The sequence below is a fragment of the Melospiza melodia genome, chromosome Z (assembly GCF_035770615.1).
Source record: "Melospiza melodia melodia isolate bMelMel2 chromosome Z, bMelMel2.pri, whole genome shotgun sequence".
Classification (NCBI taxonomy): domain Eukaryota; kingdom Metazoa; phylum Chordata; class Aves; order Passeriformes; family Passerellidae; genus Melospiza; species Melospiza melodia.
The window spans coordinates 17,695,338-17,708,867 of record NC_086226.1 but is presented as its reverse complement, the minus strand read 5'-3'; the positions used below and the strand labels follow the sequence as shown (position 1 = coordinate 17,708,867).

The 13,530-nt window shown below is 35.1% G+C and overlaps 1 protein-coding gene across 6 annotated transcripts in view; it reads right to left on the bottom strand.

Moving 5' to 3' along the window:
* Positions 1-13,530, bottom strand: part of ARB2A (ARB2 cotranscriptional regulator A) — a 261,677-nt gene that overhangs the window by 229,623 nt on the left and 18,524 nt on the right. For 4 of the 6 annotated variants that reach the window (XM_063179805.1, XM_063179806.1, XM_063179808.1 and 1 more), the window contains 3 exons: positions 8,925-9,050; positions 5,595-5,696; positions 2,915-3,015 (listed from right to left, as the gene is read on the bottom strand). In XM_063179805.1, the coding sequence (XP_063035875.1) occupies positions 2,915-3,015; positions 5,595-5,696; positions 8,925-8,985 (264 nt within the window). In that variant the 5' untranslated portion in view covers positions 8,986-9,050. The remainder of the gene's footprint in view (positions 1-2,914; positions 3,016-5,594; positions 5,697-8,924; positions 9,051-13,530) is intronic. The other 2 variants (XM_063179809.1, XM_063179810.1) reach the window with 1 other exon arrangement.

Sequence of the window (13,530 nt, the reverse complement as noted above, 5' to 3'; positions counted from 1 at the left end):
ACAACACATATCAAAAGGCTGCAGGAAAAAATTGTGTGAAAATTGTGTGCCTGAAATAACTGATCAGTGAATGAAGAAAAAAAAAGATATAAGGAGAGGAGATGTATGGAAACCGTTTTGATTTTTGAAGAACCAATTTCCACACAATCAGAAAAATGGCAGAACATCACAGACAGTGTATTCATGATTTTTATCAGCAAAAAAACCCCATGGATAACCAAAGTGAAATTTATTAATGCTCAGAAAAGAGAGAATGATGCTGGTATTATAAGGCCAGGGAGTACACTCACTTCTTAAAATCAATAAAACACATTAAAAACACTCCACAACAAACAAATATATATATATATGTATATTATGTATATGCACAGTAAAAAAAAGCTTTCTTGTGCAGGATATACATATTCTTTAAAAATTAGAAAACCAGCATGCAATGACTGAACTAACAATGGAAACACTGAATACATAAAACAATTTTGTTCAGTGATACAGATATAGCTACTTCATTATCTCACTGGATGGCAAGCTACATAACTGAACCCTAAATGCACTTAAAGAACTCCTACAACCAAAGGATGATGTTTCAAAGCAAAGGCCTAAGGCCAGATTTTACTACATCACTCTACAAATCATTTGAGTGACTGCTTCTTAAGCTGCCACAGTTTGCTAAACACATCTTCACCTTAGACTACAAAACAGCTTATCAGAGGGTGATACACCACTCCAGTATTATTCAACGTTTGCATCAGTGACCCACTAGTTTATGGCACAAAACAAGATTTTATTTATGTGAATAAATACCAAGGAACAGCACCTCCTGTGTTCCCAAATAACTACATCAAAACCAGACAATGGAGCAACTATAAATCTGTGGCTTGTTCAAACAATTATGTGGTACTGAGCACCTAGTAGAAAAAGACTGAAAGACAAATTAGGGAGTTTTTTCTCTAAAAACACAAAGCAGACAACTTAGAACAATTCCCTGTCAGATATCTGACCTTAAGCCTTCCTTGATCTTTACCTACCAATATAAACAAAGTGCATTTTAAAAGATCATTCAAACTGGAACATGGAGAATGACTATAACTAAGGAAAATGTACAACAGATCACAGATACAAGATCCCTGGTCCCAGAAAAAGTGCACCAAAAAAAAAGTCACAAATAGCTTTTCATACTACTGTGGGTTGAAGTACACATACTTTTCAGATGCACAGAATGTGAAAGCCGCCATGTATTTCCAAATATGCATAGGAAAGTGTGGTGACACAGGAAGCCCACACTGATCTTTAGAGTCATGTCTTGTCCAACTCACTTATTTGGAAAATGGGAATATTTGAACAGTGCAGACACACAAAACCATCCATACACACAGGCCATGCAACAGTATTTTCTCTCAGAAGAAGGGTGTATCAAGACACAGCACTACCCCTTATTTGGAAAAGTATACAAAGCGAAACATGTGAGAAGCACCTGCAGTAGCCCCACTCACTTTCTACTCCCTGCCACAGTTCTTGGCAAAAATGATGGGAATAAGGTAAAAAGCAAGCTTCATCAATCCCTGGCAACAAAGCTCTGGCAGGACAAACAGCTGGGCAGCTGCAGCAGAGAGCCCAGGCTGACAAAAGCTGAGCAAGCAAGCAAGGAGCACCCTCAGAGGGCTGGAACACCTCTCCCATGAACCAGGCTGAGTGACTTTGGGCTGCTCAACCCAGAGAACAGACGTCACCAGAGAGGCATTACAGCAGCTTCCAGTAAAGGGGCTACAAGAGAGCTGGTGAGGGACTGCTGACAAGAACATGAAACATGGAGTGATAGGACAAAGGGCAATAGCTTCAAACCTAGCAAAAGCAGGTAGCTTTAGATTAGATGTTAGGAGGAAATTCTTGACTGTGAGGGTGCTGAGTCGCTGGAAGACTGCCCAGAGAAGCTCGGGATGCCCCAGCCCTGTCAGCCTTCAAGGTCAGGGCTTCAAGTACCCTCATGTAGTAGAAGGTGTCCCTGCCTATGGCAGGGGGTTGGAACTAGAAGACATTTAAGGCCCCTTTCAACCTAAACCCATTCCAGGATGGTACGGATAAGGCACTTTTCTTCCTAAGGCACCATTATGCACAAACAAGCCCTGCTTTCCTGCAAATGGCTATATATCTGCCTGCTGATGTAAAGAAGTGAATTGATTTCTTATTGTGTGCATAGCTTTTATTTTACCTATTAAACTGTAACTCAGCCTGTGAATTTTTCATTTTTACCCTTCCGATTCTGTCCCCTATTCCACAGTGAGGAGTGAGCAGGTAGTTATGGGGGGCTGAACTGCCTAGAAAGTACCAGCAGCATCCAAATACACCAACAGATAATGAAGCAATTAATCTTCAGATTTCTGTTTTATTTAGTGGTTCTTGGTATCTCCTGGTAACATGAGAAAATCAACCAATGCATTTATCTTCAGCCAAAAAGAAAATTGTCGCAGCTTTTTAATCCATGAGGTGACTAAGGTTAAAGAAAATACTGTACTGTGTAATCTGACATACGTAGGTAGATGATATTCTATTATGAAGATATACTAAAGTCAAACAGTAATCTAAATCACCACATAAGCTATATAGCAAACAATAGAAATTACTGTTAGAACATTAATATGCAGCAAATCCTGAAATACTTTATATTAAATGACTGGAACCTCACTAAAACTTTATTAATGTATGCAAAAATATTGCATCTACAGAGAAACAGAACAAAATCCATAGCACATGAACACACACACACACAAATATACATACCCACATATACATCCGCATACACACCTTTATATGTACACATATACACATACATATGCGCACATATATTAAATGTGTGCATATATTTAAATGCTACACAGAGGGATATACATACATGCATGCACCCACACAAATTATGTACCTCTCCGAGGGCTTCATAGCGCTTTTGATTCCATCTATGCAAATCTTCACGATAATTAAAAACAAACGGCTCCCCAGTTTTAATGTGTCTTAATTGCCCTTCTGTAAATGAAACAAAATCATTATAGTTAATATACTTCATTTAAAGTAAGACACACTCAATTGCTGAAAATTTTAAATGAAGTCTACATCTAAAAATCCAGCCATTATGAATTCCTCCTCATTTTTGGTTATAGGCTTTTTAACAGAAAACAATTGTAGCATAAAAAATTGCACTCCCATTTTATTGTATATACTGCTAGATTACGCTAAACAGAAATTATGACAGTGAAATTGCACACAGATATCAAATGCCAGAGTACTTCACAAGACATATTTACATCTCAACTGCTATGAATTAACAGTGAAATGTAAACATTAGCAGTTAATATTTGATCTGCAGGTGATTGAATTGTAACTACAAATCTTCTAATTCAAAACTAACTGCATTATAAAGAAATGCAAATACAAAAGGGAGCTGGAAGCTGGTAGTAAGGGAAATATCTTCAAGCTTAACAACTTTCTAAGCTAATCTGAAAAGAACCATGTCTGCAGTTAGGGAAAATATCTTAACCCCAAGATGAAATCAAGTAAGACCTCCTAGATTTAGGGTTCACTGAGACTACAACAGTAGAATAAAGCAGAATGCTTGTTCAGAGCAAAACTACATGCTACTTTTGCTCTCATTGTAACTTCCTGTAGTTGACCTTGTTTATAGCCAAAGTTAACGCCAAACCCAACCACTTGCGAAGACATGGACTGTGTTAAAACAATGATAATAATAAAAAGGCAACCAGTAGGAAGCCAACTACAAGAACAAATATTTTACCAACAATGTTTCAGCCTATCAGACAAAACACAAGTTATGACAGAAAACTGCAGTATATCAGTGAAACATTAAAAACAGTGATACGTGCCAGTAAACTCTCAAAGCTGAAACAAAGGTTCCTCTGTATTGTTTCCTCTTGGATAGAATAAAATTACTTGGTTCATGTATTTACAGAACTTTCACACTTTGATTCCTGATGCCTTAAATAAAATGTTTAAGATCTGATGTCTATGTTATGTCTGACGTCTAATAGTTATGCTTATCTGCTGATTTAACTTTTTTCCAGACCTGCCTTACCTCATGTACTAGATACCACGGAAGTATTTCTCCACAGTTTCCTACCCCTGTGTTGGGTTCAAACATCTTCCTTCTCATATTTTTCATAATAACGTTACTTTCAGCTGCTTCTTCTCAGATACATACTCTTCAAATATGGCATTCATGAACATGAACTGACTCTTGCCACAAGTAACAAATATCTGCTATATTTTTCGTTTTGACTTTCTGGAACCCCTGCCTCATTCAGATTTAAATAATCTAACAAAAAACTTCTGTACTTTTCCACCATAAAAAGAAGCATGATTAAGACATAAAAATACACAACTGAACATTTGAATTAAATATATAAAAGCAAAATGGTGACTTTTTTGCTTTGGTGACCCTTAGCATATGTAATAGGTAGGTTTTCCTCCATTCTATGGAAGTCACTCAGGCTGTGAGGTTTAGTAATGGAATATTCAGTAAAATAATTCATTCCCCAAAATTTAAATTTCAGCCCTTTTTATCAGCCACATATGAACCATTAACTCTGAAGTCAGTAAGGAAGACAGACACTGTGCGGATCTAAAAATAAGGAGCTGAAAAGTGACAGAGCTGAACTCCTTCCATCAAAGAAAGAGCATCACTTTCATGACACTTTTAGTCTCTAAGTACCTACCTGTGAAAGCCATCAGGGTATTAAAAAGCTAAGTGTTGCATAAATGACTATCATTTAAAGGAAAGCTCTTTTTTTTCCTTTAAAAGTGGAAGATGTGAAACAGGCAGATTTAGAAACTAAAGTTCCTCTGTTCACAGAGCAGGCACTGCAAAGAAGTAAAATTGTAAACATTCCCATTTGTTCTACAGGTTTTAAACAATCTTGAAACAGTCACTTCTTGCAGTCTCGTATTACTTTAGTTCAGAAGTTTGTTTCTCACCTGGATTTTAAAATGCATGCACTGGAAATTATAAATACTAAGTCATTTAACACAGAGACTGAGCTAGCTGGAAGTACTTGCTTGCAGTTGTCACACACTTGGCTGCAAAGTAAAATTATGTTCTATACCAGAAGAGACAGTCTATCATATTGCTTATTCTTCTATCAACATACATAGGTGTTTTCCTATTGGTATTAATGGAATAGCTGGGACAAATGATTATCTAAAAAACAACTTCTTCTGTAGAAATAAAAATTTATCAGGAAATAAAACATTCCTTAAATGAGTGACCAATCTTTAATTCTGATTTTTAAATGCTATGGAAATTACTTTCAGAATTTTTGTATCAACAACATTTTTGTAACAGAAAACAAGAAGTCATAAAAGTAGGCCCAGTACAACTCCACAACATTGTATGAAATGAGGGATTTTTGTGATAATTGTATGAAATAAAAAACAGGCCTCAGATTTACAAGTCTATCAGCACTAAAGTTTAAAATTTCAATCCTAACAGGAAAGTATGAAATTTTAATAGGGACTTATAAGGTATAATACAACTTCTGATAACTGCTCAACATTATTGTACATATGGTCCTTACGAAGCACATATGACTTACTTTCATTAAAAATGTACTCAAATCCTTCTAAAGTATCAGGAAATTCAAGTGGTGGCTCATCTTTTTTCATTAGTTCATCCAAGTCTATTCTAGACAATAAATCTAAAAAAGGAAAAGAAAAAATACATAACGCATGCTGTGTCTTTTATTTCCTTTGTAAAACTAAAAACATGCATTTGCTGATATTTGTAGATCTTACAGACAGAAGAATATCCCAGTATTACTAAACAGAGGACACTGTTATGGAAATCCTGTTCAAGGTTCAAAAGCTGGACTTCACTGCCTGTATACATACTCATTTATTTACTTATTTATTTACCTACCTATTTATCTCTATGTTAATCTAAAAACGTCCAGAGAAAGGGAAGCCACCAAAGACTTAGCGATTTGTTTCAATGATTCATTACCTCAATGTTAGAAAGTAAGTCTCTGAGGTATGCATCATGGTTTTAACATAAAGTTCTCTAGCTTCAGTTTCAAATAATTGATAGCACCTTAAATGCCTTCTTGAGGAGTCCAGATTATCTGAGGACATCATCTCACTGACATTCACCAGATGTGTGACCACACCAGTCTTCAGCCCCTCCTTTGATACCCAGGCTGTTAGGCCTAAATCCTTCGCTCAGCCACCCCCTTTAACAGCCCTCAAGGTAGAGAAACTTCCATCCACTTTACAGCAAGCCATGGCATACACATGCTTTTCAGATTAGGACTGTATGGCCTGGTACAGCCTACATACAGTCACCAATGCAAGTACACTAAAATTAGCATAATCTACATTCTTTACCCTAGATTTAAGGATTTACATTTAAGCAGAGGCAGACTTGTGGGGACATCTTTACATCTACCAAACAATTACTGCTACACAGGTAATAGTGTACAATGATCTCTTCTCAATGCATATCACCCACACAATGCAGTGCTATGTGTCTAACATATTTTCTGATTATTAATTTAAAAAAAAAACAAGAAACAATTCAGTAGGATTTCACCAAAATACATTTTCCTACTTGTTCATTAGATGAAATTGAAGACCACACAAACATTCTGTTCCAGAGCGCTAAACTGACTTGAACTATAATTATTTCATAAATCAAGATACTGTGTGTTACCAAGGAAATACATTAAGTATTCCTAATGTTCTAAGTATATGGATTTTTACCTTTATTATTATCCAATGCTGTAGCTCAAGAAAAAGAAAATTGTTCGAAAAGACTAATTTTCTTTAAGTTTCATTCAGCATTAACTATGTTTCCATCTTTGTATTACTTAAAATGATTATTTTTATATTTTGTACCACTATTTTTGCTTGGTCTTGTTGCCAGTAGGCTACCCACATTACCTAAACTTAGGATTGACACATTCAACACTTTGGAATTTCTACTGTTTAAAATGTACTGAAAATTATCTTTAACATTCTTGAGAGTTCCTTGACCTGCACTTCTACAACTCTTCACTTTACATTTATTCCAGCATCCATGATTGTCACCAGTTCTTCCTTCTGAGTGATTCCACTGGGCAAAGCTGGAGGACCAAAAGCCATCTGGTATGGTTGTTGAAATTCAACATTTCTCCAACAAGTATTATGGCTTCTCAATATCTCTGTAGCATCTAAATGTCTATATAACACCAGATACTGATTGGATTATTCTAAATCTGTCTTTGTCAGCCACAGCTCACTTTTACATCACATCTGTTTAACAGCAATCCAATTCATGCAAGCAATAACGTGTTTGCTCTTGTACACTGTCCTTTGGAAGTTCTGCAGAAGCTCCCTTGGTTCTCAACCAAATGATTTGGAAAAAGAAAAGAATTTTGTCAAAGTCTCCCACAACAGGATGTAAAAAATGTGTCCTTTCTTCCTTTGTACTTTAACAAGATCAAGGTAGCAAGTCTTTAGCACATCTTTCTCTCCTTGGTGAGGAGACTCCAGTGACATTGCATCCCTAGAATTTAATTTCACTTGAGTTTCCATACCATCTTACCATGATCTATTTTGAGATGTATTTACACAGAAGTGTCACTTACTATACAACAACAACAACAAAAAAAAAAAAAAAAAAAAAAAAAAAAAAAATCAATCTCCTGAGTATCAAGGACCATAGTATATGAGGTATATTATGCTTATTCACAATAGGTACGGCTTGTCATGACTTACAGCTTTCATCAGTCACTAAGGAGAACTGCACCTGTTCTGAGCTGAAACCACTGACACGTTCACTTTCTTCTTGTGCAACTTTTCAAATTAAAATTATCTAAAGTGTCTTACAGCTTGGCAATTCTTTCCAAATCTGATCTACCATTCTTACCTAAGGTCTTGGACTTTCCAACTCAATTTGAAATAGTTCAATAGAGTTGAAAACTGAGTGATCTGCAGGAGACCTTCTATAGCTAAATGGAAAATCACTCAATCACATCATTAGCACTAATCCTTAAAGATAATTAAATTAATGCCATGTATAAAATGGGAGTTTACTTCCAAAGCTGAACTATAGCTTCCTCAAAAGATACTAATTGGACAGAATTGGCGCAAAGTTTTATAAAAGCACTACATGGTTTTCACCAAATACTTCACAAAAACTCAATTGCAACTGAAGAAACGCCATCTATCATCACATGTAATGGAACACTGCTTTCTAATAATGCTTTGATAGAAATCCAGGATGTACACTTGAGTGGCAAACTGTTATTTTTTCTCCTTTGAAAGACAATTTAGAATACAACTGTGCGATGCAAACACTTTAAATCAAGGTTTGGTTAGTTTACTTGTAGGTCTTACCAACTTTCTGTACTTCCAAAGCTGAATGCCACTATCTAAAATATGCCATTTATGTACATTATTTTTACCCCTAAGTCATTTAGATGTGTTTATTTTTTAAAACATACAATGGGAACTTTATTAAACCAATATGGATATCAATGTCCTGAAAGCCTTTTCCCTTTTAGCACTCTAGTCCGAGAGCTTTTTAAAAGCTGTAATATGCTTTTAAAAACAAAAGCATCACGCAAATTAAATCAAAACTTCTGAAAACTAAGAACATAAAAGTCAGTCAACTTTCTAAAAGGACAATGATGAACACTTTAAAAAGCAACGAATAGTTTATTCTGTTACTCCTTACCATGTATCATTACGTTTTATACCATCTTACGAAAATACTGATAAATGGACACACTGTTAGACAATAAGCAGCAGCACAGGTGGACTAAGAGTCTCTTCTAGTATTGTAATTCCCAAGCTCTAACTTATAATCATATCATATTATTTTCCTTTCCTAAACAATAATTTCTGAAATGTCAATATATGTAAAAAAAGGCAAAAAAGACTCATACCCTTTAATGCAGTGGTCTTCTCTTTTTCATCTGTACCTCCTTGCTGGAGCTGAGCCATCATTTACCCAAACTATGAACAAACTCTGAAATACTGAGGTAACTGTAGATTAATATTCAAAGGACGACCTGAAAAAGAACAAGAGTTGGAAATGAATAAATTTACTGAATTCTCCTTCAACAGCTCTCGTCTGCTACTGTTTACATCACCAAAAAATATTCTGATTATTATAAGCCCAAAGTCTGACCAAGTTTGGGTAAAGATTCAAGTTCACAAGAATGAACACTAATCCTCACTAATCCTTAAAGTACTTCTACCTAATCAAAACTACTCCCTTCCTGATTCTATGTAGCATCAGTAAACAATAAGCCTTTTACAGAAGTGCAACACCTGCAAGTCAAAAACAGAAGATACAAGAAAAACAAAAGACAACCAACTGAACTTCCACAATCTTTATGGATTTTCTTCCTCAATAACTCCACTTTGTTGTCATTATTAATACTACATAGTTTTGTTTTAGTAAAGGTACATGAAGCACACAATTTTAAGCCACTGTGATTTCGACAATACATTACTGGTATTGAAATGCATTTGTATTGTAAATGTATTAAAATATAAAGCTACACTTGTCCAGCTACAGAACAAATCTCGGTGTATTCAAGACAAGACTTTACATACAACATCTATTTCCAAATTTCTCCTTCTGCAGAGAAGGCAAACTAGACATTCAAATCCACAAACTCTTTCATCTTGAGTCTGACACCAAGGGAGTGAACTACCAAATCACAATTGCTTCTTCCTTCCCAATAAAAAGACTTCAGAGCATTGAACTCTTATTCCCTTAATCTTTTTTTGGTTCTTTGTTTCATGTGTCAGTCATTACCAACTTGTTTTATTCTTCTCCCTCATGTACTTCATCATTGATGAGCTTGTATGAACTCTATTGTAACTTGTCAAAACAGTAACAGGATTCACCAACTGTACTATTGGATCCCTAACACTTAGACCTGCAAGAAGGAACGCCAAAATGATTAAGTAACAGTAGTTCATTCCATAGACAGCACAAAAAAAAACAACAACTTAGCATAATAAAGACTAGTTCTCTATTCTACATAGACAAAACCTATTAGACATTATTTTGTATATTAAAGGAGCACTTGTATATTGTATATTAAATACAGCAATTTAAGGAGGTGTTAGTTATTAACTAAGGAGAGGGTTTGAAGGATTGTTGTGATTTGGTCTTTTAAACTTGTGGGTCTAGAAAATCCAATAATCCATTTTACAAGTTGGAACTATGGCAGATTTTGACACCTTCCTTTGTAAAGGTTGTTCAGACAAAGCTGATGGGAAACAGCAATGCACTTTACAAGAGTCTTTATAAGACATAACTTCAAATGAGTTGGAAAGGAAAGGTGTGTTTATACTGAGTACTTCATAAATTATGACATGATTCCATTAAAATGTGCATCTTTTGTCCAACCCTTCAGTGACCACTCATAAAAGCAATTACAAAAACAGCAAAACAACTGAGATTTTTTGTGCATTTTCTAACCTATAATGTTGTCAATGTAAATATTAATAATTCTTAATTATTATTAATATTATTATGTAAATATTTGTGATTCAAAGGTTGATTCCCAGATATGGATGGTATTAAATATTTTCCTCAGATGCTTCCAAGCAGTCATAGAAAAAAGACTACCAAATACAAAATCTTGTCCATCTTGTTTGTACATTTGCAACAGAAACCCACTATATTCTACATAGTAGTATATTCTAATAAATTCCAGCATATTCTAGTAAAGCATATAGAAAAGAAAGTAATTTCAGTTTAAATTATTCAACATGCTAAAAAATGACAATGATAGTGTTTTGTAATAACCCAGATTAAAATTACTCTAGTCATATGAAATTGAATGGTTCTCCCTATACAACATTCAAAAATTCATAATTTGGTATAAGTAAGTTAATGCGGTTAAGAAAATACAAACAGGTCCTCAAATATTTGTTGTTAGCCAAGGGAAGAAACATAAAATCTAAATTAAAAGATTTACCCTGGAAAGTGAGACCCCACCCCCTGATCAGATAAATCAGTGCAGAGACCAGGAATCTCTGCCATTCTTGTCTCTGCCAGGGATACCATTCTTCTTCCTTTATTAGATGAAGACCCTGCCACTGAGTAGATAACAGTTCAACTGCAAAGCTGAAAGCACCAGAGTAAATAAATCTGAATTTAGCTTTGTGAGGCAGAATTACAATTCTTTCTGACAAAGTAAAAAACTGTTACAGCAGCCACTGGAGGCAGGACTTGATATCATAATGAGGATGGAACAAGTACACAGCACGTTATGCATTGTTTCTGTGAATACAGGATGTTTTGGAATCCCTCAGTGATACTTGTTTAATTAACTAAGAGAATAAATTACTTGAGAGAGTTGGATTTCTGTTCTTTGACAGAGAGGTGCCAAATCCACTACTGATGGTATAAAAATAAACAATGGAAAATTACGAAATTCTGAATGGTTCCATATAGGCAAAGCAGGAATTCTAGGCATTCATTTCAAACTGAAGTTTATTCTAGTTATTAATTTAAAATCCCAGATCTTCAACTGTATATACTGACCACTTAACATAATTCCTAAACGCCATCAAGTTTCTTGCAATAAATACAGACTTTAAATGTGTTATGCTTAAATTTTTGATGTTCTTAAATGTGTTATTCAGACAATTATTTAGATTAGTCTTTTGAAAGCACCTCTGTGGAGTTTTTTTTTATTAGCTACATACAGCAAGTATAATTCCTAAAGCACAGGTTACTATTTCACCTGAAGAAATAGTTACAGCAAATAAGTTTAGGTATATTTACTTGTATGTATCTTGTTTATGCATGAAAACTTACATATTCTGACACAAAGTATCTTATACACATTCTGTGCCTCTTTAACTCCATCCGCTGCAATACTTAAAAATAATTTGACACACATATTCTTCTTTCATGGTTTCACATGAGCCAATAAGGCTGCATTTTCATTATACCCCTGCTTATGTAATTACAGAAACTGGCAGACTCAAAACCAATGGTCAAAAAATTAATTTTTTAAAAACACACACATAAGAGAACATACGCGTATTTCATGTTGTTGCCCGTAAAGTGATATTAGAAGCTTGGACTACAGACCTTGTGATGGCATAAGTTGTATTTTTTTAAATCAAACTGATACCATATGACACCATATCATATCCATACACATAGTACACATACACAGGTTTCAGCATACTTAAAATACTCTTCATTGTGCAAATGCAGACATAAGAGTGACAAAAAAAATATTTTGCTCTAAATTAGCAACACCTGAAGCTAAGTCAATATGACAAATACTCCACAGAAAAGCTATAAATTACTGTAGCATTAACAAGACAGAAATAAGAAAAAAAACATACAAGTATCTTCAAAAAGCACAAGTCCTTCAGGCTTATCTGGATACAACGAGGAGGTGTTATCAGAATGCTTCTTTGTACTGCACTCCTTTATTAAAATATAATAGTATGAGATATTCTTTGTAAACTGGCATCCCAAGTAAGCTAGGAATAAGTATGGGTTAGATCTGTATAATGTGGCTGATGACAGATTAAGACCCAATTCTTCTTCAAAGAGATGACTGGGTCACAGTTTGCCACAAGTCCCTAGTTGGTATTGTCTCAATAAAGCAAAAAAACCAATAATTTATCTTAGCAGTATTTTCTCTCTAATTGGATTTTCTTTTCCCACTTTAAGGGCACTACAGATGGCATCACTAACTGCATCAATTAAGGCTGTACATCACTTTCCCTCACTTAAAAGAATGTATTTTTAAGTGCTTATTGGTTTACCCAACCCAGCTCTGAAAGGCTGTTATTTCCAGTCTGCTTCAGATTAAATGGTTTTGAAAATGTCTACCTCTAGTATAAGAAGATTCAGAGACAGCATCTTGTGGTCGGTTCTGATGATGTTAATGAGCAGCTACAGCACCTCCATGTTAAAGACTGGATTTCTGTGTTGGAGATCAGAAATTTAGGATCAGAGGACCAGCTTAGTAGTATGTACTTCTTGCCATTAACTACCCTGAAAGCCTGTCCTGCTCTGTTGAAGTTAAAATGGCCTTTCTCACGCATTTAGCACAGACTTACTAAGTCTTACCAGAATTTCAAGAAACTTTACCTAGTTGTCCAGAGCATGTTCCATACCACTGCAAAAGGCAGAGGAAAGATGCACAGGAAGGGATTAATAAATGCTAGAAGGGCAGAAGTAACCACTTAAAATACAAAGAAACTGGCAACAATCCTTAAGCCCCTGCATCTCAGTAGATCTGTGTACACTACCAAATGGTGGTAGAACTTGCTAATAAAGTACACAACAGCAGTCTGCTCTAACGTTTGATATAGTAGCACAGCAACCACCTTCCAGCTTTATTTACCCCATAAGTTCAAACAATGGATGACCAGGAGCCATGTGCATTAGCAGGATGTGTCAACAACTCATTACACCAAGCAGAGTCAACCCAACTCCACATATTAAGATTTTAATGATTTTGGTTTAACTTCTTTGAAATGCTGAAAAATACCTTC